This window comes from Canis lupus, chromosome 17, assembly GCF_011100685.1.
Source record: "Canis lupus familiaris isolate Mischka breed German Shepherd chromosome 17, alternate assembly UU_Cfam_GSD_1.0, whole genome shotgun sequence".
NCBI lineage: Eukaryota > Metazoa > Chordata > Mammalia > Carnivora > Canidae > Canis > Canis lupus.
Window position 1 is genome coordinate 56,754,714 of NC_049238.1, and position 27,610 is coordinate 56,782,323.

Below are 27,610 nucleotides of genomic sequence, written 5' to 3' on the forward strand. Positions count from 1 at the left end.
GGGCACACAGCACTTGACAGCATGAACTGGAGGAGAATAAAGGCTGCAGGAGACAGCAAACTAGACTGTGCTATGCGTACAAATGAATAACTTTGGGGGAATAATTGCAGTACTGAAGCAAGCAGCTCAGGTAGGAAGGAGGGAGCCAAGAAGGGAAAAGTGAGGACTAAGGTCATGGGACACACAGGAGGGGATCACAAGTGCTGCAAGAAGAATCTAGACTAGTCAAAAAGGGGCAGACCATTCCCTTGGGCACACTAGTATCAATGGTTTCCTAACTAGGAGATACTAGACAGTAATAATCAATGTGGGACTTTATGCAAACTGCTCAATCTTTGTTTACCTACTTGAAAAGTAGCACTAATCGTTCCTATTTTATAGCCTGATATAAGTATTAAATGAGATATTGCATATAAACACACAGAATGCTCTGTGTAGAGCAAGTGCATGCTAGCTCTTATTATTGAAGTATTGTTTGGGGAACTACATGGTCTGCCATTCTCAACTAATCCTTTCAACGTCTTCATGAACCCTCCAGTTGAAGCACTGTCCATGGAGAGCCCTGACCTATACGTGTTTATTATGCATCAGAATCACCTGAAGGTTGTTAAGACACAGATTGCTGGGTTCATCCCCCACATTTCTGATCAGGTAGGTCTGGGGGAGAGCCAGAGAATTTGCCCAGTGGTGCTCATGCTGCAGGTCAGGGAACTACACTGGGGAAAACACTGTTCTAAGACACTTGGTATGGTACCTGACACATGTAATGACTCAATAGTGTTACTTTGTGTTTCAGGATTAGCACCTTTAAGGTTTCTGAAAAACAACCCACACTTTAATAGACATCTCTAGCCCATTTTCCAGCACTAATCTGATAAATATTCATGAGGTACCTACGCAGGACAAGATACACCCATATGTTCCATGTGACAGTCTGTCATAGCAGGTTTGAAATGGGGTTTGTCAGTCAGTAGAGCTGCAGAACACCAACTTACCTGGCCCGTATTACTGCCATGCGAAATATTTTTCATCATTTCAACTCTCCACAAAACACATGGAAAATGACAATTAAAATCACCTTTTCAGAGTGTAGGGATAGAGGGAACATTCCTTAGCATCTTAAAAGCCATCTACAAAAAGCCCACAGCAAATATCATTCTCAATGGGGAAACACTGGGAGCCTTTCCCCTAAGATCAGGAACACGACAGGGATGCCCACTCTCACCACTGCTATTCAACACAGTACTAGAAGCCCTAGCCTCAGCAATCAGACAACAAAAAGAAATAAAAGGCATTCAAATTGGCAAAGAAGAAGTCAAACTCTCCCTCTTCGCAGATGACATGATACTGTACATAGAAAACCCAAAAGAAACTAGGGGTGGTAGAAGGGGAGGAGGGCGGGGGGTGGGAGTGAATGGGTGACGGGCACTGGGTGTTATTCTGTATGTTAGTAAATTGAACACCAATAAAAAATAAATTAAAAAAAAATAATAAAAAAAAATAAAAATGAAAAATCAAGCAAAAAAAATAAAATAAAATAAAAAAAATAAAAATATCAAATAGCAAAAAAAAAAAAAAAAAAAAAAAAAGAAAACCCAAAAGACTCCACCCCAAGATTGCTAGAACTCATACAGCAATTCGGCAGTGTGGCAGGATACAAAATCAATGCCCAGAAATCAGTGGCATTTCTATACACTAACAATGAGACTGAAGAAAGAGAAATTAAGGAGTCAATCCCATTTACAATTGCACCCAAAAGCATAAGATACCTAGGAATCAACCTAGGTAAAGGAGGTAAAGGATCTATACCCTAAAAACTACAGAACACTTCTGAAAGAAATGGAGGAAGACACAAAGAGATGGAAAAATACCCATGCTCATGGATTGGAAGAATTAATATTGTGAAAATGTCCATGCTACCCAGGGCAATTTACACATTTAATACAATCCCTATCAAAATACCATGGACTTTCTTCAGAGAGTTGGAACAAATCATCTTAAGATTTGTGTGGAATCAGGAAAGACCCTGAATACCCAGGGGAATATTAAAAAAGAAAACCATAGCTAGGGGCATCACAATGCCAGATTTCAGGTTGTACTACAGAGCTGTGGTCATCAAGACAGTGTGGTACTGGCACAAAAACAGACACATAGATCAATGGAACAGACTAGAGAATCCAGAAGTGGACCCTCAACTTTATGGTAAACTAATATTCGACAAAGGGGAAAGACTATCCACTGGAAAAAAGAGAATCTCTTCAATAAATGGTGCTGGGAAAATTGGACATCCACATGCAGAAGAATGAAACTAGACCATTCTCTTACACCATACACAAAGATAAACTCAAAACGGATGAAAGATCTTAATGTGAGACAAGAGCCCATCAAAATCCTAGAGGAGAACACAGACAACACCCTTTTTGAACTCGGCCACAGTAACTTCTTGCAAGATACATCTACGAAGGCAAGAGAAACAAGAGCAAAAATGAACTATTGGGACTTCATCAAGATAAGAAGCTTTTGCACAGCAAAGGATACAGTCAACAAAACTAAAAGACAACCTGCAGAATGGGAGAAGATATTTGCAAATGATGTATCAGATAAAGGGCTAGTTTCCAAAATCTATAAAGAACTTATTAAACTCAACACCAAAGAAACTAACAATCGAATCATGAAATGGGCAAAAGACATGAACAGAAATCTCACAGAGGAAGACCTAGACATGGCCAACACACACATGAGAAAATGCTCTGCATCACTTGCCATCAGGGAAATACAAATCCTAACCACAATGAGATACCACCTCACACCAGTGAGAATGGGGAGAATTAACAAGGCAGGAAACCACAAATGTTGGAGAGGATGTGGAGAAAAGGGAACCCTCTTACACTGTTGGTGGGAATGTGAACTGGTGCAGCCACTCTGGAAAACTGTGTGGAGGTTCCTCAAAGAGTTAAAAATAGACCTGCCCTACGACACAGCAATTGCACTGCTGGGGATTTACCCCAAAGATACAGATGCAATGAAACACTGGGACACCGCACCCCGATGTTTCTAGCAGCAATGTCCACGACAGCCAAACTGTGGAAGAAGCCTCAGTGTCCATCAAAAGATGAATGGATAAAGAAGATGTGGTCTATGTATAAATGGAATATTACTCAGCCATTAGAAACAACAAATATCCACCATTTGCTTCAAACTGGAGGGTATTATGCTGAGTGAAATAAGTCAATCGGACAAGGACAAACATTATATGGTCTCATTCATTTGGGGAATATAAAAAATAGTGAAAGGGAATAAAGGGGAAAGGAGAAAAAATGAGTGGGAAATAACAGAAAGGGATACAGAACGTGAGAGACTCCTAACTCTGGGAAACGAACTAGGGATGGTGGAAGGGGAGGTGGGCAGGGGGTGTGGGTGGCTGGGTGACGGGCACTGAGGGGGGCACTTGACGGGATGAGCACTGGGTGTTATGCTATATGTTGGCAAATTGAACTCCAATAAAAAAAAAATCACCTTTTGAGGGGCGCCTGGGTGGCTCAGTGGCTGAGCATCTGTCTTTGGCTCAGGTTTTGATCTCAGGGTCCTAGGATGGAGTCCCACATCAGGCTCCCCATGGGGAGGCTGATTCTCCTTCTGCCTCTCTCTGTGTGTCTCTCATGAATAAATAAATAAATCTCAAAATAAATAAATAAAATCACCATTTGAGATGAGCCACAAGTTAGATTTCTGTCTGATTCTTCATCTTGATGAAAAGATTGTGCTGAGGCCTTAAATGGTAGGTGGAAAGGAGTGAAAAGACATCTAGGTTCTTATTTTAGCTCATTTATCAACTTCTGAGATCACTGACACATCTCTCAATCATGGGTGTGGATTTTGCATTCGATGAGCCCTCAAGTCACTTGCAAAGATAACATGAACAGGATGGTCTCAAGCCCACCCTCACATGTGAGGGCTTTGTTCTTTGGAAGTCATCACAAGTCTCCTAGTTTTTCTCCTCAGAATTCTTTCTATGGTACCTTTAGTTCTATGGATGGCAGATGTGACAAGTGGATAAAAACAAAACAAAACAACAACAAAAAACACTCACAAACAATTGGTTTGATAGATCCATCTTTAATTTTGTCATTTTCCAGTTTTCTTACTATGGTTCCTTTTAAAGTAAAAAAAAAAAAAAGAAGCCTTGGAGAAAATATGCCAAAAGAGGCCCTAGGACTATACACACCACATTCCAAGAAAAGATCCAAAAAAGGATTTGTACCTGGAGTGGATTCTGGGATGCAGTGTTTTGTGTATTTATATCTGTTATGATAAAAGGACTACTCTGCTTTTTTCTCTAAAGATACATGAAGAAAAATTCTTTGTGGGATGCCTGGGTGGCTCAGTCAGTTAAGCATAGGACTCATGATCTCAGGGTTGTTGGATCGAGCCTTGCATGGGGCTCTGTGCTCAGAAGGGAGCCTGCTTGAGATTCTCTCCTTCTCCCTCTCCTTCTACCCCTCCCCCTGCTCTCTCTCCTTTAAACAAATGAATAAATCTTTTTAAAAAATTATTTTCCCCACATACTAGTCTCTTATGTATAAAAGTTGATCATGGTACCCACTGACCAAAACAAAACAAAACAAAACAAAAACTTATAAGCAACTTCTTTTACAAAATCAAGCTTGCTAACAGGTCCTGGTGTGGTAAGTCAGGATTGTCATTTCCATATTCAGGAAGTGCAAAGAAGCTAGGTTTTAGAGAGTGACTCGTTATTACTCAGAAAGGCTGAGGTAGAGGGAAGGTGAGAAGCTTCCACTCATCAGGAAAATCTGATGTGTCAGGCCTCACTACTATTGTAGGCTGGTAAAATATACTTTGTGAAGTGTCTCTGCCTCAAGCATAGGACACAGAACTTAGGACCTGCCTTGGAGATCCTAAAGGAGCAAATACGACCAAGGTTGGCGAAATCCGTATTTAAAGCAGGCGGCTATTGGTTGAGTTACTGATATAAACAGTGTCCATAGTACAGGTCTTATATTTCGAGTATTCACCTTCAAAATAAGAATGTTTGGAGTCTCATACATATTGCCTTTTACGGTTCTGTGCTGATGAAAAAGACACTGCTCTTTAAGGAGTGAAAGTTTTAATCTTGGACTTGCTTCTTACTGAGTGATACTGCACACCCTGAGCCTCGCTTTCCTCAGGGCAGGGGTGGAAAATGGCAAAGTCCCCTCATATATTTCCCAAGGGCTGGTGATGTTGAACTAGAGGCAGAGGCAAAGAAGTACTTACTGCAAACAGAATCCAGGAACCTGGGTTCTAACATGTCAATCGATTTGAAATAATCAACCGTCTCAGAAGACTATATCATGTATTTCTGAATTGAACAAAACAATACTTATTGGGACAGTCAGTGTGGTCTTGTTGGGAACAAGTAAAGCAGCTTAAATGCATTTAGGCAGGTACTATCTCAGTGACAAAGGAGCTATAATAATCAACTTATTTTTATAAGTTGATTTCAATACAAATTGGTCCAAATGGCATCCCAAGGATTAGAAGTCTAAGAATCTCCGTCTTACTTTTTAAGAGGGTTGGGACAGAGGGGCACCTGGCCGGCTCAGTCAGTGGAGCAGGAGAGTTTGAACTACCGCTCACCTCAATCACATTCATATACCTAAATTCAGGGTAAGGAGTGTGCCTCAAATAATTGAGGATTCAGATAGTCATGCCTTCTCTCTATTATTTTTGGTCACAGCATTTTGCTGATGGGATTTAGAACACCACTCTATTTGAAGGTTACAAATCCTTATTTATCAAATGAAGCCAATATTCAATATTCAAATGAAGCCAGGTGAACCAAAATTAAATGTCCCCAAGCCATCATTTTTCATTTGTGAGGAAGGCTGCCTTTATTGGCGTGCACAGGCCATAAGTCATAAAAGCCTTGCTTCCTACAGAAGCCCCACCAATTTCTTCACCTCCTGGCACACAGGATGGGCTAATTCCCTAGCTTTTGCTGACCCAACCTGTAAGACCTTCTCTAAGTGGCCCCTGTCTGTCTTAAGTTTTTCAATTTCACTCTTAATCGGAGCAAATTTCTGAATCACGGCATCGGCCACCAGCAGCTTGTAGCGAGCAGTGTCCAGGCCTGCGCTGTGCTGGAGTGCTTCCTCCACAGGGACACCGACCACTGCTGCGTGAATGGCCACCAGGTTAGAGACCCCGGCTCGCCGGGCTGGCTCGTAGGTCACCTCTGATGTGAAGTCTGTCACAGCCTTGCGGAATTTCTGCACGATCTCCTCTGGACTGTCTGTTATCCTGACGGTGGCCAGTTTATCAGGGTCCGATTTTGACATCTTGGCAGAAGGGTCACGGAGAGATTTCACCTTCTTCATGGATGCTAGGGAAAGATGCCAACATACACACACCAAAACCCAAACCAGAAGACAATTACAAAATAAGAAAACATCACACCAGGAATGTCAGGGTCTAGATCTTAAAAAGTGTCAAGAGGACCACATGACTTTATTATTATAAATAATAAAGGGATCCCTGGGTGGCTCAGGAGTTTAGCGCCTGTCTTTGGCCCAGGGCGGGATCCTAGAGCCCTGGGATCGAGTCCCATATCGGGCTCCCGGCATGGAGCCTGTCTCTCCCTCTGCCTGTGTCTCTGCCTCTCTATCTATGTCTATCATAAATAAATAAAATATAAAAAAAATAAATAAATGAGTATGGCTGACACAAAGTATTACACCAATAGCAGTGTTCAACACAGTGATTTGGCAAACTTTTACATTATGCTATGTTCACAAGTGTGTAACTACCATCTGTCCCCTACAACACTACTGCCATATCTGACTATATTCCTCATACTGTGTCTTTCTTCTCTGTGACTTCTTCATTCCATAACTGGAAGTCCATACTTCCCCCTTCCCTTCATCCATTTTGCCAAGCTCCTTTTTCTTTCCCTCTGGCAACCATCAGTTTGTTCTCTGTATTTATAAGTCTGATGTTGCTTTTTGTTTATTCATTTTTTTTAAGATTCCATTTATGAATGAAATTGTATGGTATTTGTCTTTCTCGGTCTGACTTATCTCACTTAGCATGATACCCTCTAGGTCCACCCACATTGTCTCAAATGACACAGTTTCATCCTTTTTTATGGTCGAGCAGCATCCATTACATATAAATACCACATCTCCCTATGCATCACCCAATGATGGGCATTTGGATTCCTTCCATGTCTTGGCTATTATAAATAATGCTGCAGTAAACACAGGGGTGCATATATCTTTTTGAATTAGTGTTTTTGTTTTCTTTGCATAAATACCCAAGAGTATAATTATTGAATCATATGATATTTCTATTTTTAATTTTTTGAGGAACCTCCATACTGTTTTCCACCATGGCTGCACCAGTTTGCATTCCCGCCATTAGGGCACAAGGGTTCCTTTCTCTCCACATCCTCACCAACACTTGTTATTTCTTGCTACATGACTTTATTATTTTTATCTGAGTATATATATAAATAGCAAATACCCCCTGTGAAAAATTCAAGCCATATATATATATATATATATATATACACGCATGAAAATAAAGATCACCTGAAATATGTAATAAAACTGTTAACATTGGATTGATCACATTTTCATGCATCTTTTAATGCTTATATGAATATAAAATTTATAATCTTCACAAATGAAATTGTATCAATCATACTGTATTAGCCATGCATGCCTTTTTAAAAAGTCTGATCTATTTCTTTCCTCTTCCTCTCTCTTTCCTCTCTGCTCATCCCTATTAGCTAATCACCCTCTGCCCACAACTACTGTTCTTCCTGCCCCTAACAAATTTTAACAATCTGTGGCAATCCCTTCATTTCTTTATCCATAGTTGTATAAGTATACAGTAACACTCACACGCACATGCACACACACAGAAGTGACTTGGTTATTGCTGTGATAGAATCAAGATGTTAAGCTGTGCTTTATAAATCAGCGTTATTAATAATTGCCTGTTTTATGGCTATTGCAGAAACATATCAAGTTGAAATAGGTAAAATACTAATAGGCAAAAACAGTAAAATATTACTTATTGCTAAAAGAGGCTTGATTTTCAATGCAAGGAAGGCCTATTTTTTGTTTGTGTGAACCACTGGAATAGCTTAGAAATTTATACTTGCCTTATGCTGCTGAACCGCTACTGGGTCCAGTATCAGTTATACTGGATCCAGTATACTGTTCTACTCCTATAAAATGCTGTCAGCTTATTAAAGATGGACAGGGCTTAGGCTCAGTGATCTCTGCCCCTGCCACAAATCTACATTGCTACCAAAATGTTGATACAGATGCACAGATTCTTTCCTCAAGAAGATTCCAAACTAGTATAGCCTCATAGATGCTGGTGAGGTTTCAGATCCAGTGGGGGGATTGTCTATTCCATCAACGTTGTGCATTTAAGAAGGAAGAGTGTGAGAATGATCAATTCCCTCTTGTTTTTTCTAGCTCATTATTCAGCAGTTTTTCTCTCTTATGGTTTTCTTTTCTTGTGAAGGTCAACTGGCTTTGGAATCAGAAGAGCTTTGCCACTAACTTGATATATGACTTAGATGCAAAATTAGCCTTGCCAAGTCTTAGTTTTCCCGTTCATAAAATAGGGAAGGATATATATATAGAGAGAACATATAATCCATTATAAAGTATTATATATCTTAATATATTAATATGTAACATGAAATAGTCATACATTAATTTATTAATATATAATCAAAATAAAGTATAACATAATTTGCTACATATATATAATTGGTAAATTATATATAATGATTTATAATGAAAATGATTATTCATTTTTAGTCTTTCTCTTATATACATTTCAATATTATATAATTTACCAAATATATATGTATATATATAGGTATTATGTAATTTAGTGAATTCAACTATTTTTCATTGTTAGTCTTTCCCATGTTTCAATATAAAGTATTATATAATTTATATATTATGTAACTTAATGAATTTGATTATTTTTCATTTTTAGTCTTTCCCATACTTTTCAAATTTTTTGGCCATTTTATTCAATAATCTAACGAGGTCTACCTGTCCCACATTATAGAGAAAGATGAGAGATTCTAGTTCCAGATTCTGAAGCCTGTCCACAAGAAAGCCAAGTTTGGTCCCAAGGACATCCCAAGCCTCAGTCCATTATCCAGTCCTGTCTTGGGGAAACCTAGCCTGATTCAAGAGTCCTATGTTTGTTACTTACTTAGAATGGACCTGGGCACGGGGAAGACCTCTCCATACTTCTTATTAAACCCTTGTGCTAGATCCTGAACGAGCTCCATGTGCTGGACTTGATCCTCCCCGACAGGAACGTGTGTGGACCTTTAATAAAAGACAGAAAAACTCAGCAAGGCTCCTGCTTATACTGAAATGATATTGCAAGCAGCTGCATTTCCTGTGCCTATTTCATTGTTGGTGTTCAACAAATGTTCACCAACTACAGAGGGGATGTTGAGACCCAAGTCTTTATCTATGTATCAGACAAATGCCAAAGAGACATTTGTCTACTGTAGTTCTGTTTCTTCCATAGCAGAGGAATACAGCCTTCAACACCAATGTGACAGGATCTTGCTGGGAGGGAGGAATGGTATCTTAAATAGCATATGCTCTAAGCATAATTGTATTTTAAAACCACTCTTCATTCCCCTTACCCAGTCAGTACATATTATTCTAGCCTTGACCAGATGCTTTTTACTTCAGAGCTTGTGCTCACACTTGAAAGCCATTCCACCCCACTCTTCAAATAAAAGATGGCAGAAAGTTCTTCAGGCAAGAGTTTTTTCCTCCCTGTCATACAGGGAGTAACAAGATCTTTCTGGAATATGCTCCTTTGTCTTCTAGTACGTGGCAATCACAGCACAATTAATATGCTGCAGGGAATTTAAAAGAAATGAACATATCTATTGGTACAATGTAGACAGATCTCAAAAAAAATGTTGAATGAAAAAAACCAAGTTGTAGAAAGCATGTAGAGTACACTGCCACATAAATCTGAAAAGTATGTATGAAAATACATTGTTTACAGCTGCATATATAAATATCATAACATACTGGAAGCTCCTCCACAAATCCATGATTGTAGCTGCCTCCAGAAGAGGAGGGAAGGGAATAGGTCAGGGAAAAAGAACAAAGAGACCTGAATTTTCTCCTATAATATTTTATTGAAAGATAAATATGTGAGACAAAAACATCAGAACATGGGAACTTTATTTATAGTTATTTTAATCCCACATATAAAAGTTGCAGTGTTGGATCACTATGAGATATATCAAACAAGGGTAGAATTAACCATTACAGAGAAGTCTTGTTTTTTTTTTTTAAGATTTTATTTATTTATTCATGAGAGACACAGAGAAAGTGGCAGAGACATAGGCAGAGGGAGAAGGAGGCTTCATGCAGGGAGCCTGATGTGGGACTCGATCCCAGGACTGGGGGATCATGCCCTGAGCCAAAGGTAAATGCTCAACCACTGAGCCACCCAGGAGTCCCTGCAGAGAAGTCTTGAAGAGAAAAACTTCATTACTGGGGAGAGAGATAGTTGTATATTGTGAGTGGAAAAATAACAACTTTTCAAAACAGCCCCAGAAAAGGACAATTATTTTTTTGTTGTTGTTATAGAGAGGAAAACCTTCTACCCCAGTGGTTAAGTAGTGGTTCTCAAAAAAACAGTGGAGATCTTATTTCCCCTCTGAATTACTGTCTGCAGGCTACTGGTCAACTTAATAAGCTGCCTACATATAGACTAGCTATTTTTTAAAAATATTTTATTTATCTATTCATGAGAGACAGATAGAGAGTGAGAGAGAGAGAGAGGCAGGGACACAGGCAGAGGGAGAAGCAGGCTCCATACAGGGAGCCCGACATGGGACTCGATCCTGGATCTCTGGGATCTGCCCGGGGCTGAAGGCAGCGCTAAACCTCTGAGCCACCTGGGCTGCCCTAGACTAGGTATTTTAATATAGTAAAACACTGCAGAACATTTTGAAAAACCTTGCAATATCCTTCATTATTTTGCAATTATTTTTAATTTTGCAAAGTGCTTTCCAGTCTTTGTTCTTGTCTATGTGGATGCATATTTTTACTAACTGCAGTATAATATGTATGCAGTATAATATGCATACCATCTTTTACGTTAACATGTTTCCCATGTTTCTATGTGGTCTTCATTAATAGAACTTTCTAATAGCTGCACAAGAACATCCCTGTCCTATAGTTTCAGAAGCATAAGGAATTTATATGATTTTATTGCAGATTCTTTTGAATAATCATATAGGGGGAAATTTTGACTCGAGTGAAACAAGTAAAAAAAAATATTTTTTACAATAACCCAGAAATCCTGTGGAGATGAATCTGGTGAATGCATGTTTGGTACTTTCTGGTCAAAAGCAGGTTATGATTATTAGCTAATGAAACTAATATTTGTGTTCTAAAATAATTCTGACTATATTTCCAAAAGAAATGCTGATAAATGTTTAAGTTTAGAGTAAGCAATAGGTTTGAAAGCAACTCTTTGACACTTTTGCATGGAAGTAACACATTTTATTTATTAAAAAAAAAAAAAATCTCTGAACACTAGTAATGTCCCTGCTGTGTGTGTGTGTGTGTGTGTGAGAGAGAGAGAGAGAGAGAGAGAGAGAGAAAGAAAAAGAGAAAGAGAAGAAAGAGAAAGAGAAAGAGAAAGAGAAAAAGAAAGAGAAAGAGAGAGTGATGCAGTATAGCACTCATTTAAGAGCACAGGCTTTGGGGATAGGCTTTATTTATTTATTTATTTATTTATTTTTGTATTTTAAACTCATGATATTTTATTTTTTAATAATAAATTTATTTTTTATTGGTGTTCAATTTGCCAACATACAGAATAACATCCAGTGCTCATCCCGTCAAGTGTCCCCCTCAGTGCCCATCACCCATTCACCCCCACCCCCTGCCCTCCTCCCCTTCCACCACCCCTAGTTCATTTTCCAGAGTTAGGAGTCTTCATGTTCTGTCTCCCTTTCTGATATTTCCTACCCATTTCTTCTCCCTTCCCTTCTATTCCCTTTCATGGGATAGGCTTTAAATCCTGACTCTGCCACTCTCGCTTTGTGTGACTTTGGGTAAATTAAATTGGGAGTATTTACCCCATATTGTTGCTGTGGAGATGAAATGAGACAATTCATGTATAGTGCTTAGCACGGTATCTAAAATCTGGTAAGCTTTCAAATTATGGTAGCTATGTAGGGAATATAATTCTAAAATGGTATATTATACTTCAGAAATGTGTTCAAAAGGCACGTGGGTGGCCCAGTCAGTTAAGCATCCAATCTTTTTTTTTTTTTTTAAGATTTATTTATTCATTTGAGAGTAAGAGAGGACACGAGCATGAGCAGGAGATGGGCAAAAGGAGAGAATCTTCAAGCAGACGCTCCACTGAACAAGGAGCCCAAGGCAGGGCTCGACCTCACGACCTGACCTGAAACCAAGAATGGAGACCTAACCAACAGCCACCTGGGTACCCCAAGCATCTGACTCTTGATCTCAGCTCCAGTCTTGATCTCAGGGTTGTGAGTTCAGGCCCAAAAAAAAAAAAAAAAAAAAAGGTGCATAAGATGCAATGTCCATGTAACTAGAGGTTCACTCATTACCTGACTCTGATTCCAACTTCTCTGTAGCTTGGCCCCAAAAAGGAACAGTTTATGGGGGGTGGGGGAAGCCCACGATCATCTATTTGGCAAAGTGGAAAATTAAGACCTGATGAATATTTATTTACTTATGTGTAAATTTACTCTTACAAGAGAGTAAAAAAGAAACAGAATCAACAGAGAGCAATATGTTGGCTTATTTTTCCCCCTCTGTCCCCTAAATGTCGATATTTCTAAAAACATCGGCTCTCTGTTTCTCTCCCACCACTGGAGTGCTCATCAGCTTTCATATGGGGATCTACACGTCCCTTCCCCTCTGATGATCCTAAGGCTCTGTCTCTAGCTCTGCTAACTCTCTGAAGGGTTGGGACTGTATCTCTGCTTTCCTGCTAAATATTGGAATTAGATATCCCCTATTTACTCCCAAACTCAACAGTGAAGAATCAACATTCTGGGTTGGAACTGTAATCTGAGATAATCTATCTCAATTTCTTACTAAAATACCCATGAAGACAAAGAAAATATAAACAACTGAAAACTAGAAGCAAGAGTCAAAACTAAAGACACAATTTGAGAAGAACTTTTCGTGAACTGTGAGGATCAGCAGAGCTGAATGAAAAGAACCGCTGGTTGAGCTTCTTGTGTTGTGGAGTTAGAGCAAGTGCCCCTGTTGCTGGAAACCTATCCCAGCTGGAGATGAGGGCACATCCCAGCAGCCAGGGTCCCTCCAAGTGGCCAGGGTGACACTGATCCTTCTCTCTTCATCAGCCTGATTCTTTAGACATTGGTTCCTGGCAACAGAAGGTAGCTACACAGGCATTGGAAGCAGCAGGGGCTGGTCACGGGGCATACCATCCTCACAAGAATGGGAACAAGAGCTCTGTAAGAGCAGGGACTTGTTTGTCTCGTCCACTACCCTATCTACGACCCAGAACATATTCTGGCTTGGGACGGATGACACTCAAGGAATAGGTGTCAAACGAAAAAGCAAAGTGTGGAAGGTGAGGGCCTGAGCAGGATGCGAGGATGACATGGGAGCAGGGTAATCCGGTGACTGCTCTTTATCATGTAATACCTCTGTTCTGAGAGTGAGAGAGCCAGACAGGTAGCAGGAGAAATACCTCAGACCAAACCTAGCTGACTGGTACCTGCACTTGGACACACCACTCTGCCCTCCTGGTAGATTCTGGGCAGGGACTTCAACTAGTATCTAAGTAGACAGAAGGTACACACAAAGGCATTTCGCAGATTCTGCCTACTGGCAGAATAATGATTTAAAAACTGTTTGCTTGTTCCGATATGGATTTTAAAAACCCAACATAAAAAATCAAGCAAACAGGGGCCGATGAATATGGGGCCGATGAAAAAATACTGTGAAACAAAGGAAGGGGAACTTTACCCTTTAGACTCTGAGGAAGATCAGGCACCTATAAAAGTTCATTTTACAGGAACCTGAATGTTTTGTTTTGTATTTTAAAGAAAATTGCTTGGTTACCTCAATAGGATTCAAAAAGGCATGGCTGTCACAAAAGAAAAGCAAGAAGCCACAAAATGGAGAAAAACATAGTTGGTGACAGAAAACTGATAAAATGAAAAGAAAGTGAGTCGAGGAAATAAAGAAAACCAAACACAAAATAGAAGAATCAGGAGCAGTAAGGAGTGAAATCCAAGGGACAGGTCATATCAGTGATGTGGGTGAGAAACTTGAAGCTCTTCAAGAGCTCCGGTGGAAGGGAAAAAAAGAGAGAAATGCAACAAGCAAATGTCAGGTGGGAGGACCTGTCCTCTGCTGGAAGCCAGCAGGCCTGTGGAACAGAAGCAACAACCTAAACATGAAGGGAACTCAATGGAATTGAAAAAAATGAGTAGGTAAACAAAATGGAGTGTATACACTGTGTATACACTGAAGAGGCACAACATATTTCAGGAGAAAACACTAGACTCACAACAGAACATGATCCAGGGAAATCTCTGAATTACAAAGTTAAAGAAAAAGCCCTATATGCACAGTAAGAAAATAAAAGCAAAAATAAGAAAAATCAGGTTAATTAAAACGGAACAATGTTTACAAGGGTTGGTAGAAAAAGGTATTGAAAACCTAGCCAAGCTGTCTTTTTCTGTGTGAAATATAAAAATGATGATGAGGGACACCTCAGTGGCTCAGTGGCTGAGCATCTGCCTTTGGCTCAGGGCGTGATTCCGGGGTCCTGGGATCGAGTCCTGCAACAGGCTCCCTGCAGGGAGCCTGCTTCTCCCTCTGCCTGTGTCTCTGCCTTTCTCTGTGTGTCTCTCATGAATAAATAAAATCTTTTAAAAAAATCAAAATGGGGGATCCCTGGGTGGCTCAGCAGTTTGGCGCCTGCCTTTGGCCCAGGGCGCGATCCTGGAGTCCCGGGATCGAATCCCACATTGGGCTCCTGGCATGGAGCCTGTTCTCCCTCCTCCTGTGTCTCTGCCTCTCTCTCTCTCTCTGTCCATCATAAATAAATAAATAAATAAATAAATAAATAAATAAATAAATAAATAAATAAGTCTTTAAAAAAAATCAAAATGAGGAGCACAGTCCAGTGGCCAATAGCATTTGAACACTTTCCTCATGATATACATTTTGCTAAGCATATTTTATGCATTATTATTGTACTTAATCCTTTTTTACAGATGAGGCAGGTTGAACAGAAAGAAATTCTCAGGTATGCAAAGGACTAGAAAAAATTCTGAATCAAATCTAAGGCTCCAAGAACTCAAAAGCAGAGATGCAGAAGAATAAAGACTTGCTGTAAACACTAAAAACATAAAGTCTAAATTTAGGTTACAATCTGCAATAGAAAATAATGTAATCTAAAATCGATCCATTTATAACAAGAGTCTGTTGAAAATTCCAGGTTAGCTAACAGAATCAAAAAGGATTGTGAGTGTGTCTAAAGACTGAGAGTCTAAAAGTATGATTGATAACCCCTTGTACCACGTGATAATCATTTTTTACCTAGAATGATTAACAAAAGACTCGAATATTTTTGCAAAGTGAGAGACAAGCAGACAATGGCCAAATCAGATATGACCACAAAACTTGATCCAAACCTCTGGAGCCTCCAGCCCAGGAAGCCAACTACCACTTCTGCAACAACTGGCCCAGAATGCTCAAGACTCCATTCATGAGTGCCAATGCCGTGACTCTTTGTCCTCACTTCCTCCAACTCAGGACCAACCAGGGAATGTCAACCATACTCCTCAAACTAATCACAGAAGAGGCCCGCTTCTAGTTAGCCAGCCTCTAGCTTCCCTGTGGCAACAACCTCAAATCAGAGCACTCTTGAATCTTCCTTTTCATCACTACAAAGCCTCTCTGCCTTCAAGTCTCTGTCTGCCTTCAAGTCTCTGTGACATGGGAAATGCAAGGTATGGTGGAGGTTTCCTTGAGATAGCAAGCTCTGAATAAATAGCCTCAATGGCTGGTCTTTGTTTAAAAGTGATCACCACTGGAATTAAAAACAGAAAGCACACCTTCTGAATCATTGGAATAGATAAAAAGAAAGAAAACTCAATAGATACAGCATTACACAGAAAACAAGGAATCAAGAAAAATAATAAATATTTAATGATATAGAAAAATGTAAGACAAAAACACTAGGATATAATTTTAGGGGGGGAATACATATAACCTACACTCACACAGAAGGAGAAGCCATGGTGGTTAGAGCGGGACTCATGTCAGGCAGTTCTAGGGTCAGATTCCTGCTCTGCCACATACCAGGTGCATGTTCCTGGACAAGTCATTTAACATCTTATGATAGTTTTTCCCCTTTAAAAGAAATTGCCTACTCCTGGAGTGGTTTGAAGAGAGAATATAATAATGCATGCAAAATTTGGAGTCAAGAGCCTTGTACATGGATTGCAAATAAGAGATAATTAGCTTAAAAAATTGATTTGAAGGAAATGCACTAAGATGTTGTTAGTAAGATCAGAAATAGTAGAAGTGATTTTCAATTTTTTCCTATTAAATGTAAGAAAGAACACTGAAACTGCATTAGAACATTGAAATGAACCAGTGATAAACTATTGACTCTCCTGCTGCTAGACTATAAAGACAGAAAGTGAAATCATGTATCCTGGAGAGCTTACAGGGCAAACATCTAAGGCAGAGTTTGGCTCTGTTGAACACAGAGCCAACTTTTCTCTATTCTACTAGAATGTTCCTCCCTTAGCTCCTGCAGCCTGACTCCTTTGTTTCTGGTCTAGACAAATACTACTTCCTTAGAGAAGCCTTCCCCAAGCATTCTTTTCAAAGTTGGTTTCTCCCTCTTATTCTTCCCTTTTTTTTGATTTTTTTTCCCCTAAGTATTCTCTACCCACAACGTGGGGCTTGAACTCACAACCCCAAGATCAAGAGTTGCATGCTCTTCTGACTAGGGACCCCTCGCTTTTATTCTTTTCCACATATCCTATTTATTTTCTTTATAATATTAATCCTAATCTAATCATTTTATTTTTTTAATCATTTTATTGTATTTGTTTATTTAATTGTATGTTGTTTTCCCTACTGCTAAAAAATAAGTTTTTGAGAGCTTGTCTGTTATGTTTTTCAATATATTTCTAATACCTACTAGAGTTGCCTGGCATGTATGAAGAGCTCATTCAGTGAGTAAGTAATACTTCTTGACCCTTTGGCTAAGATCAAGTGTAAATATTTATAGAATAAATGAATGATCTTAAGAGGAGGACACTACAACCCATATAGAGAAAAATAATAATAAAATCAGTTCATCATCAGTATAGAAGATAAGAGCACGGACTCAGAAGTCAGACTACCTGAGTTTATATCACAGCTCTACCAGCTACGAGGTCAGTTACCTGAGCCAAGCTTCATACTTTCCCGAGCCTCTGTCTGTAATTGGGGGGTCATAATGGTGCTTACCTCATATGATTGTTTTGAAGATTAAATGAGATAACCAAGCATAGTACTTGACAGCAAAGCTCAATATACATAAGGTATTGATATAATATATATTCATTAACATCTGACCTGATATGGACAAAATGGTAAAAAGTGATATTATCAGGGACATCAATGTGAGGTACATTACGACTTTTTTCAAATCAGGATCATTTTCCTTTTTTGATAGGTGATTGGTACCACAAATATAAATACTAATATATAATCTCAGAGATAGTTGCAGATATGGGTAGTGATCCAGATATAGATAGAACACATTTTTGACGGTTCACATATCTGATTAGAAATAGCACGTCAAATAGAAATCCCCAAATAGAAATAGCACTTCATAGAGATTCTGAGAACCCCTTTCATGTAAGAAGAACAGAGACAGAATAACGAATGGAAAAGCAAAGTGTAGAGGCCATGACAATAGATCAGAAAGTGGTTTCTCTTCGTCTAAAGGCATACATGGATTTAGGAAATTCAACATAATAATTGTTAGGGCTTTGTCCATTGCTCTCTTCCACACAGCCTGATCAGGAATTCACTGGCTTCATAAGTGGTAAAACCAAAAATATTCCTTTTTATGTTTCCCTCAGTGCCCATAAGCCCACATGCGCTCGTTTCTGAGGTATAGGTGCAAAACCCACCTTTCTAAGTCTCTCTCCTTTGACTGGACTTTGCTACTCCTGCCTTGTGATTCTAGTGAGGCTGACGTGCAGAGGTCACTTTGATTCCCCCAAACCAAATTAGCCAACAGGGCAGGTTAAAAAGCAATTACAGTAGCCCATAGGAAATCACAATGGACTGCAGCTAACACAGAAAAAACAATTACCATAATCAATACACTTTAGGCACATCAAAATGAATATTTCCACATGTCAAAATGGTTCCAGATCCACAAAGCAACCAAACTAAACAGAAAACACATTTAGTTTTCATAATGACTCTGCGTGCGTCTTTGTTTTCTGTGAAATCCTTGCCTCTCTTCTTACAGTTCTGTGAGGTTTTGCTTTTTTTAAAAAAAGGGATTAAAACATTTTAATTTTTTTCACCTGGTCTTATTGCTCCACTTGGCTTTTTCATCTGATTTTAGTTTGTTTGTTTCTAGTCTTTCCTCCCTCTGCTCCTGCTGCTCTTTTCACCTCCTATAATTTATCTTGGCCCCTACTTCTCATCCACTGAGTTTACACTTTACATGAATTCAACCTGTCTTTGATTCTGCTCACTTATGGGCCTTATTCTCTTCACATTTTCAACCTCTCTCCTCATCGTCTTCCTTTCACTTCAAATAATTTAGAGCCACTCTTTTAAAATTTATACCCTACATAATGATATCCATATTAATATCTCCTCCTTTCCCCCATTTTCTTTTTTTATTTTTTCTCTCCTTTCTTTCTGTTTCTTTTTTCTTTCTTTTTTCTTATCCACTGTGCTTCTTCCTTAGACACAACTTAAAACAAAAGCCTTTCATACTTGTGTTATAACTTCTGTCACATAATAATGGCTCTGATCTTCTTCTTTGGTGACTAACCCATTTTTTTCTTCTGCTTGGTTCCTTGTATCCACGTTTACTTGGGATCCACCCCAGTCTCTGGCAGAATTAGTGTCCAGATGAATAATCATTACCTACATATATCTGCTTACAGACATCGGTTCTCTTATTTCCCCCCCTACTTTGGCTGTGTTTGTGAGTTTTCAGTGCTGCCTTTAACCAGCTTGGATAGAGTGGAGTTTGGTGTCATTTTTCATTTCATGAAGGGTGAATTCACTGTCACTGGCTGCTTATTAGATATGCTGTAACGACTCTCTAATTTAGGAACTGTTTCCTGAACACCTATGATGTGCATGACCTGGTGCTGGGTCCTGTGAGAGATACAGTGATGGTTTTTACCCTCTAGGGAGTTATAGCCTCCAAGAGGAGAGAAAACACCATAGAAAGCTATAAGTTCTTCTGGCTAATCCTCTTTCAGTGTTCCTGATCTCCATGAATGGCAACACCATCAATTCACCTGCATAAGTCTGAAATGTGGGGTCACCTGAGACCTCCTTCTCATACCCATCCAATTCATTATCAAACTCTATCCATTTTAGCTCCTGAAGTCTCCTACATTTGCCTACTGTCATCATCTTCGCTAACTCCATCATGGTCCAAGCAGACCAGTGAAAGAACCTCTGAATAGACTGCCCCAGTTGCTCTTGTCCCCCTGCAAGTCATTTTCAATATTTTAATCAGTCACTTTTAAACGTATAAATCGGGTCATCTCACTTTGCCCTGAAAATCACAAAGAGCTTCCCATTGCTTTCAGGAGGGTGTCCTGGATTATCTGTTGACATCTCAGCACCATCCTCTCTTGTCTATGCTATTTCTTGATTTCCAGGGGTTAGCAGCTTGGAAACCACATTTCCATAGGCTTCTGGTTTACTGTAGCACTTGCCCCAGAGCTGGAAAGTGAGAGAAAGGGAAGACACTACTGTTTGGCAGTTATTGGTGAGTACGTGGATGGCGGCAGATGGCTGGAATAAGGTTTGGCCAGCAGCTTTCAGAATCTCATAAAAATTTGGTACAGATTGGCCTCACAGAGGAAGGATGTAATTCAAGAACCAGAGGTCTCATGTGGGATACATGTGGTATGGCAACGGCACCTATGGGGGCAGTCTGTGTCAGTATTAGGAACTGATTATCTCAATTGTCCTCAATGAATGGTCTGATCCTCAGACATTACGGCTGACTTCCCTCTTCTCTGGAATTACCAAGTATGAAGTTCTCTCTATACTCTGCTTTTGGTTGGCTTTGGTTCTGCTTACTCACAGTTCCTGAGGTCTCTTTTGCTTTCACTGTCCTCTTACCCCTTCCCATAGTTCTCCATTTGAGTTCTCAAGAAAGAGAAAATGACTAGCCCAGGTAATCGCTCCCATCTCTACTTGAGCAGATTTAGTAGTACCTCTCTAAAACTTCATTTCTTTATCTGCAAAATGGGGATTATATCACTTACCTATCTTGCAGAGCTGTTCAAAGAATCGGAACAGATAATATGTGTGTAGCAGCTAGTGTGTGGCACTGGCAACTCATCTCACATTATTTAATATAATGCTCATCTCACATTAATTCTTTCATTCTCTTTGCCAGAAGTCCATGCATAGTAGTGCTTTTCTCTGGATTAGCAGCATTATAGGTACTTAACATGTATTTGCTGTATGTTAATAAAAACTGTGTGTATGTGTAAAGAGAGAGAAAGTGAGAGAGAAACATTTACTTAATATATAGCCAGCCAGGTATTTAAAGTTGGATATTCAAAAAAATAAAGCAGATGTAAAATAAAAACTTGGAGCAAATGCTATTGTTGAGTATGTTATCTCTTTTCAAATATCTGCTATTTTATTATCTTCTCAAGTTTAAGATGGCTCCAGCTTTCCATTCCTGGGTTTCATACCAAGTTCTACCAAAACAATGAAATAAATCTTTCATACATCTATCTGGAAGGCTCCTTACATTCCCTTCCCTCATGTTTATTCTCTAGCCCACCATGTACCATTTATTCTAATGCTGATTTTGACAAAAGAAGCATGAAATCTATACATGCTTTGCATCAACATTTCATGAAGAGGCCACATATAGATGTGCCAGAGGGAGAAAACATGAATGTTTTTTAAATCCATCTAAGTTGCTCTTTTGTATCTATTTATATTTATGAGTAATATTCACACACATTCTGGCTATGACCTTTTCCAAAATCCAGAACTATCTAAAACAAGACCAAACAAAAAATACTCCAAGTGCTTGAGCTGTGTTATAGGGAAAACAATGGTACAGGCTAAAAATCAGACCTGGGTTTGAGTCCTACCTCTGCTACTTATTATGAAGCAGTTAGACATTTCTAAGCTTGGGAGGAAGCATAGTGAAACAGATAAGAATGCAGGTTTGCAGGATAAGTGCTGCAGTAAACCAGAACTGATTTTACTGTACTTGTCTGCATGCTTTTTAGTGATCCAAATTACATGCATGCCCAGGAAATGTGAGATACATGTGGTATGGCAACAGCACCTGTGGCGGCAGTCTGAAGGTGGAGGGCAGGAGGAAAGAACCCAAAGGATCAGAGCCTATGAGCTAGAGCATGTGTAGTCAGTGGCAAGAGAGAGGTCTGGCCTAAGACAAGATAGAGCCAAATATAGGGTTGCTTTTCTTGAAAAGGAGCATGTAGTTGTCTATTCCATGTAGTGATTATGACATTGCAGGTAAACAGTTGCTAGGTTAAGGTAGAAGCAGTCATCTTGAATGTACAGAATTACCCGGTTTTAATACTTTAAATAACTTTTCTCTGTTTAACAAATTATTTGTAAAATATCAGAAACCTAATGGGGATAGATAACAATCTGCTACCATAGACTTCCTTTCACAAAATAGGAAAAAGAAAGGTATTTCATGGCATTTTTAGTATATTTGCTAACCACCAAGTGGATCAGTAAGAGTTAAAGAAGGAATATTAATAGTAGGAGAATTTCTTTGCTTTCTGGGAGTTGGTTAGGGGGTAACTGAGGTTGGAAAGACACTTCTTATCCTTGGGAGCATAAACTAACTGTGAGACCTGCTGATGTCAGGGCAGGGTGAGTCAGGAAGCTACTTAAAGTTCTTCTGGTTTACGAGCCACATTTGAAATAATTACTATTATCTGTATGAGAAGACATTCACAACCTCAGGCCTGGCTTGAAAACAGACAGAATATGTGTCAGATTTGGGGATCTGGAGCTACTTTTGCCAATGCCAGCCTTTTAAAATGTTGCTTGTGCTCTCGAAACATTTGTATTGAGCATATGCTAGGTGATACCAATTCGTACATAATTTAATAACCCCTTGAGCTATGTCTCATTAGCTCCTACTTTATAGATAAAATAAACTGTAGGATTTTACCATTCTGCCAATTGTATCTTGGGCAATTGCTAAAAAAGAAATACGTCATCACTGTTGCACATATGATCTTGTATTGTCTTGGTTGTCTACGTGATGATCTTGCCCCCTAACGTAAATACTGGCTCCTTAAGGAAGGTCAGCACAGGCCTCAGGAGACCATAACCATACTCTGATGCTCCAATGTCCACTGACTGGCTGTGCAGCTTTGGGTAAATTGCTTACCCTCACTGGGCCATGTGTAAAGGTAGGGGATTGAAGGAGAGCCCCAGCAAAGTACCTCCCCACTCTGTGCTCCATGGTATCACAAAGAGGGCAATCACTCGCTCAATTTTAGTCTTTTTCATGGCCCTGAGCTTAGAGGACTCTTGCATTACAGCTCTTGAACTGTTAAGAAAATCTGCTGTGCTCATATGCCTCTGTATCCTGGTGCTAAAAAACCTCAGCCTTTGCTTCTATAAAGAAGTCCCCCTTGAAAGTGGAATTTGACATAAGACTATGATCATTAAAGACAATCATCACCAGTCAAGACTAAGTGACAGCTCCCAGTCACAGCACTGCCTGGCTCATATTTCATTTTAATCTTTTAATAATCTTGTGCAGGATAATTATTATTCCCATTTTACAGCTGAGAAAACATGCTACTTTGCTGGGAAATATATGAGACCTAAGAAAAAAATTTTTTTTAAATTTATTTATTTATGATAGTCACAGAGAGAGAGAGAGAGGCAGAGACACAGGCAGAGGGAGAGGCAGGCTCCATGCACCGGGAGCCCGATGTGGGACTCGATCCCGGGTCTCCAGGATCACGCCCCGGGCCAAAGGCAGGCGCCAAACCACTGCGCCACCCAGGGATCCCAGAAAAATTATTTTTTACAAAGATTTTTTTTTTTTAGATTTTTATTTATTTATGAGAGACACAGAGAGAGAGAGAGGCAGAGACACAGGCAGAGGGAGAGGCAGGCTCCCTGCGGGGAGCCCAATGTGGGACTCGATCCCAGGACCCTGGGATCACGACCTGAGCCGAAGGCAGATGCTCAACTGCTGAGCCACCCAGGCGTCCCTATATGAGACCTTTATTAGTCTTTCATTTGCTACTCTGGAGAAAAGTGTCATAGATTTCCCAGGATAAGTCAAAAGTTACTTAACTAGAAGTAATAAATGCTGCTAGGAATCCAGCACTCAAGTTAATACAACAAACAACACACAATCCTTATGTATGTGTCTTAATCAGACTTAAAGATAGTCTACGTGTATTAAAGGGCATTCCTGATTTCTGAAGCTAAGCAGTTGTTCTTCTGGCTGTTTCCATCATAATGGCACGAGGACTCTGGGTTTATACAAGGTATATGGTTATCTCCATGCTATTATCATATTTACATGCAAAGAATTCTAGTTTTCCTAGAGAAGAATAGCTTTCACAGGGTCAAGGCTTTATGGGAAAAACAGACTGACATAGTTTCTCCTTTTCCTCAGAAGCCTTCATAGCAGCAAGGCTCAGCTAGGCATACATATTAACTGAGAAACTTTATCTCTAGAAGGCCAACTAAGGGTACCAAGGGAGGTGATATGGGGATGGCAGGGAAGAACTGGGAAAGGGATGGGATCAGAAGCCCCGGCCAGCAGTACAGAGAGGGCAGGCCTCAGCATCCTCTGGTTGCAGGATTTGAAACCTGTAAAGGACAGCATTGGCTGATGAGATGGATTATGGGTCCAGGAAGAGTAGGGCATCCTATATCATGTGGAAAAACTTGCTCTCTACTGCTGATCCAATACAGTAGCCACCAGTCCCAGGTGGCTATTTCCATTTAAATGGTTAAATACAATTTAAAATTCAGTTCTTCTGTCAACATGGCTAGCAGCTAAGGTCTTGGGAAGCACAGATTCATTTCCATAATTGCAGGCAAGTTCTAGTAAACAGCCTTGCTTTAGAATCTAGATTATCTGAGAAATCAACACTTAAAGGCCTTAAAGTTTATTCCCAGGGAATAAACTTTACATAATGGTTAAGAGTACAAAAACTTTCTACGCTCAAATCCTAAGTCCAAGCTTTGCTAGCTAGCTACATGTGACTTTGGGCAAGTTGTTAACCACTCTGTGCCTTAATTTTCTCATCTGTAAAGTGGGCGTTATAACCGTTCAACTTTTACAAAGCTGTTGTGAAGGTTAAATGGGCTAATGTCTGTCAGGCACTTATAACAATTTTCAACACATAGTAAGTGCTATGTACATGATAGTCCTTAATGTTACTAGTTTCACAGTAAAACATACTTCTATAATTTTGTGCCTGTGACTGGGTAATAGATGCAAGCTGATTCACACAATCTTTTCCATATCCCCCTTCCTCGCGAACCAAATCTTTTGGGGATAGGTTCAAAAGCTCTCTTGCCAGCACAAGTACATATAAGACCAGGGGTGCACTGTGCTTCTTACTTGTATAACAGGATGTCCGCTGCCTGGAGCACTGGGTATGTGAGCAGGCCCACAGTTCCACCATGCTTCTGCGTGGCAATCTTTGCCTGTGTGGTGAAAAGAGAGGAGGGAAAGAAATCCTACATGAACATAATTATACTGTTAAATTAGGAAATCTTTAAAGCAAGCCAAGAATAGTCTGTACTTCCATTATATCTCGGTTCAGTTCCTTTTAGCAACACTAAAAGCCATGTGGCTGGCTTGGCTTCATGACGTAGGCTCAGGCAGGGATGAAGGAAATCCACTTCACCACAGCCCCTGTAATAGATCCTGCACTGCCACCATTTCTTATTCATTTAATTAAAGCAAGGATAGAAAGGTCTCTAGGTTCCAAATCAGATAAACTTCATATTTCACAGGTAAGGTTAGAAAATGTAATGAAATTAGATTTCTCACAAATTAATTAATTTGATAAGTTAACATCAAATGCCATGTTGTTATATCTGTGGAAACCTCCCAGAAAGTCTCCCACTGTGCTACTGACAAAAATGTAATGGCTCCCCAAAATCACGCTTACAAAAACAAAAAACCAAAAGTCATGGCACTTAAAAAATGTAATTAAGGGAAATTGTAACCTAACCAATTATGAATCTGTTTTGACTTGCAGGTGCGGACAACAGAGGGGGTAAAGTGATTCCCGTGAACAGGACAAGTTATACAGACTAAAATATTTCCTTAATGGGGAAGCTGATAGTAACACCAGAGATGATACTAGAAGTGTTTAATTAATGGATGCCAACTACAAGCTTCAAGTATGTACCCCCAAACATAAGCCCTAGTGATGCCAATTCTCTGCCACAGCTAAGCATTGCTAACAGGTAATTTGGCTCTCTGGGTAGAACTACTTCTTAGGGAATACTGTGTGCCGTTCACTGGTCATTGCTTCCAAGGCCTAAGCATATGATCTCTTGCAAACTGATAAATGGTTATTTGGGTGTGCAGATATTCATTTAGTTAATATGAATCACCTCCCTGAGGTCTGACTATTTCTGAATGAACTGAACAACTAAATATATAAACTTGCATGGTTCTGAGGACCACATTCATGGGCTCACAACTCGGGCTCCCCAACCAGCATGCAGATACACCCTTTGAGTCTGGCTCTGAAAAGCAAGTTTCTCTCTTTAACCAGCTTAATGTCAATGTCCCATAATTTAGGCACACACTTAACTCTTCTGGTAACTTCAAGTAGTTTGGGGCTTATAGCAACAAATGCTATAGGCTACTCCAAGGAAATGTGGAAGTTTGAACATATAATTCCTTCACTACATCTCTTTATTGTAATGTCCATGATATAGCCCAGTTTGCAATGATCACTGGATAAAGATAATATAAGTTTAATCTGGAAATGAGCAAATGGGAAAAGAACCCAATTTTTAAAAACTGCTACTGCATTTGATTTATAGTCTTTTTATATTAGAATACTGGGCTTTGAAATTGCAAAGGAAGGGGGAAGATGGGAAAGCATTATTACTTACTGAGTGCCTGTGATGTGCCCCAGAGGCCTTCCACCTGTGTTACCACTGTGACCTCAGCAGCCCTGACCACCTTTCTACCCTACAATTCCCCCTAGTCAACACCAAGCTAGGTGCTCTTAGACCTTCCTACAGTACTAGCACCCCTCTCTCTGATCACTCCTTACACTCTTGGATTGCTGGTGCAATTGCCTCTGCCAAAACAGACTACAAGCTTCATGAAAGTAGCTGGGCCCATCTGTCCTGGTCACTGCTGTAGCTCCAGCACTGGTGTGGTATGAGACTTGCAGGAAGCATCACCAGTATTTGTTAGTGAAGGAATGACCAGAGAAGGCAGGTAACATGCTCTGGGATAAGGCTGCCATTTGAAATCCATGTTTTTCCCACAGATATCACAGTAGGTGCCTGGGTGGTTCAGTGTCTTGGTTTTGGCTTAGGTCATGATTTCAGATCTGCTATGGAATCCTGCTTTAGCTCTGTGCTCAGTGGGGAGTCTGCTTCTCTCTCTCTCTCTCTCTGCCCCTCCCCCTGCTCACACTTCTATCTAAAAAATAAATAAATAAATATAAATAAATAAATAATTCTCTCTTTTTAAAAAAGATTTTATTTATTTATTAATGAGAGAGAGAGAGAGGCAGAGACACAGGCAGAGGGAGAAGCAGGCTCCATGCAGAGAGCCCGATGTGGGACCTGATCCTGGGACCCTGGGATGATGACCTGAGCTGAAGGCAGATGCTCAACTACTGAGCCACCTAGGCATCCCGAAAATAAATAATATTTAAAAAAAATTATAGGCTGGTGGGAATGCTTCTCCTGAATATAGGTTTCCCCTGCTACCTGAAAGTTCTCATTATGCCACTTTGCTTTTCTGAAAGACCTATGTTAGTACCTGCTTTTGCTAACTGAGAGAAACCAGAGGAGTATTTTCGCCTTTATGAAATGGTACTTGCTTCTTGGCTCTGCTCCGTTTCGGCTTATGGAAGGTTTCATAGGGATATTCTAGTTTTGGATAGTGGGAAAAACCTGAGTCAGTGCATTCTCTAGTCATGTGTTATCAGTAGGTACTCAGACACAATTTTAAAGTGGGAACATTTCCCCTTAAATCAACATTTGGTTCTTATGAAAAGGATTTCCGTATTCACCTTTCTTGGCTAAAA

General features: G+C 39.8%; 1 protein-coding gene across 5 annotated transcripts in view; it reads right to left on the reverse strand.

The window, feature by feature from the left end:
* Window positions 1–4,096: 4,096 nt before the first annotated feature.
* WARS2 (tryptophanyl tRNA synthetase 2, mitochondrial) overlaps window positions 4,097–27,610 on the reverse strand; it is a 94,775-nt gene continuing 71,261 nt past the window's right edge. For 4 of the 5 annotated variants that reach the window (XM_038561910.1, XM_038561912.1, XM_038561913.1 and 1 more), the window contains 3 exons: window positions 24,940–25,025; window positions 9,250–9,368; window positions 4,097–6,382 (listed from right to left, as the gene is read on the reverse strand). In XM_038561910.1, coding sequence (XP_038417838.1) covers window positions 5,934–6,382; window positions 9,250–9,368; window positions 24,940–25,025 — 654 coding nt within the window. In that variant the 3' untranslated portion in view covers window positions 4,097–5,933. Of the gene's footprint in view, window positions 6,411–9,249; window positions 9,369–24,939; window positions 25,026–27,610 lie in introns of all 5 variants that reach the window. The other variant, XM_038561915.1, reaches the window with a different exon arrangement.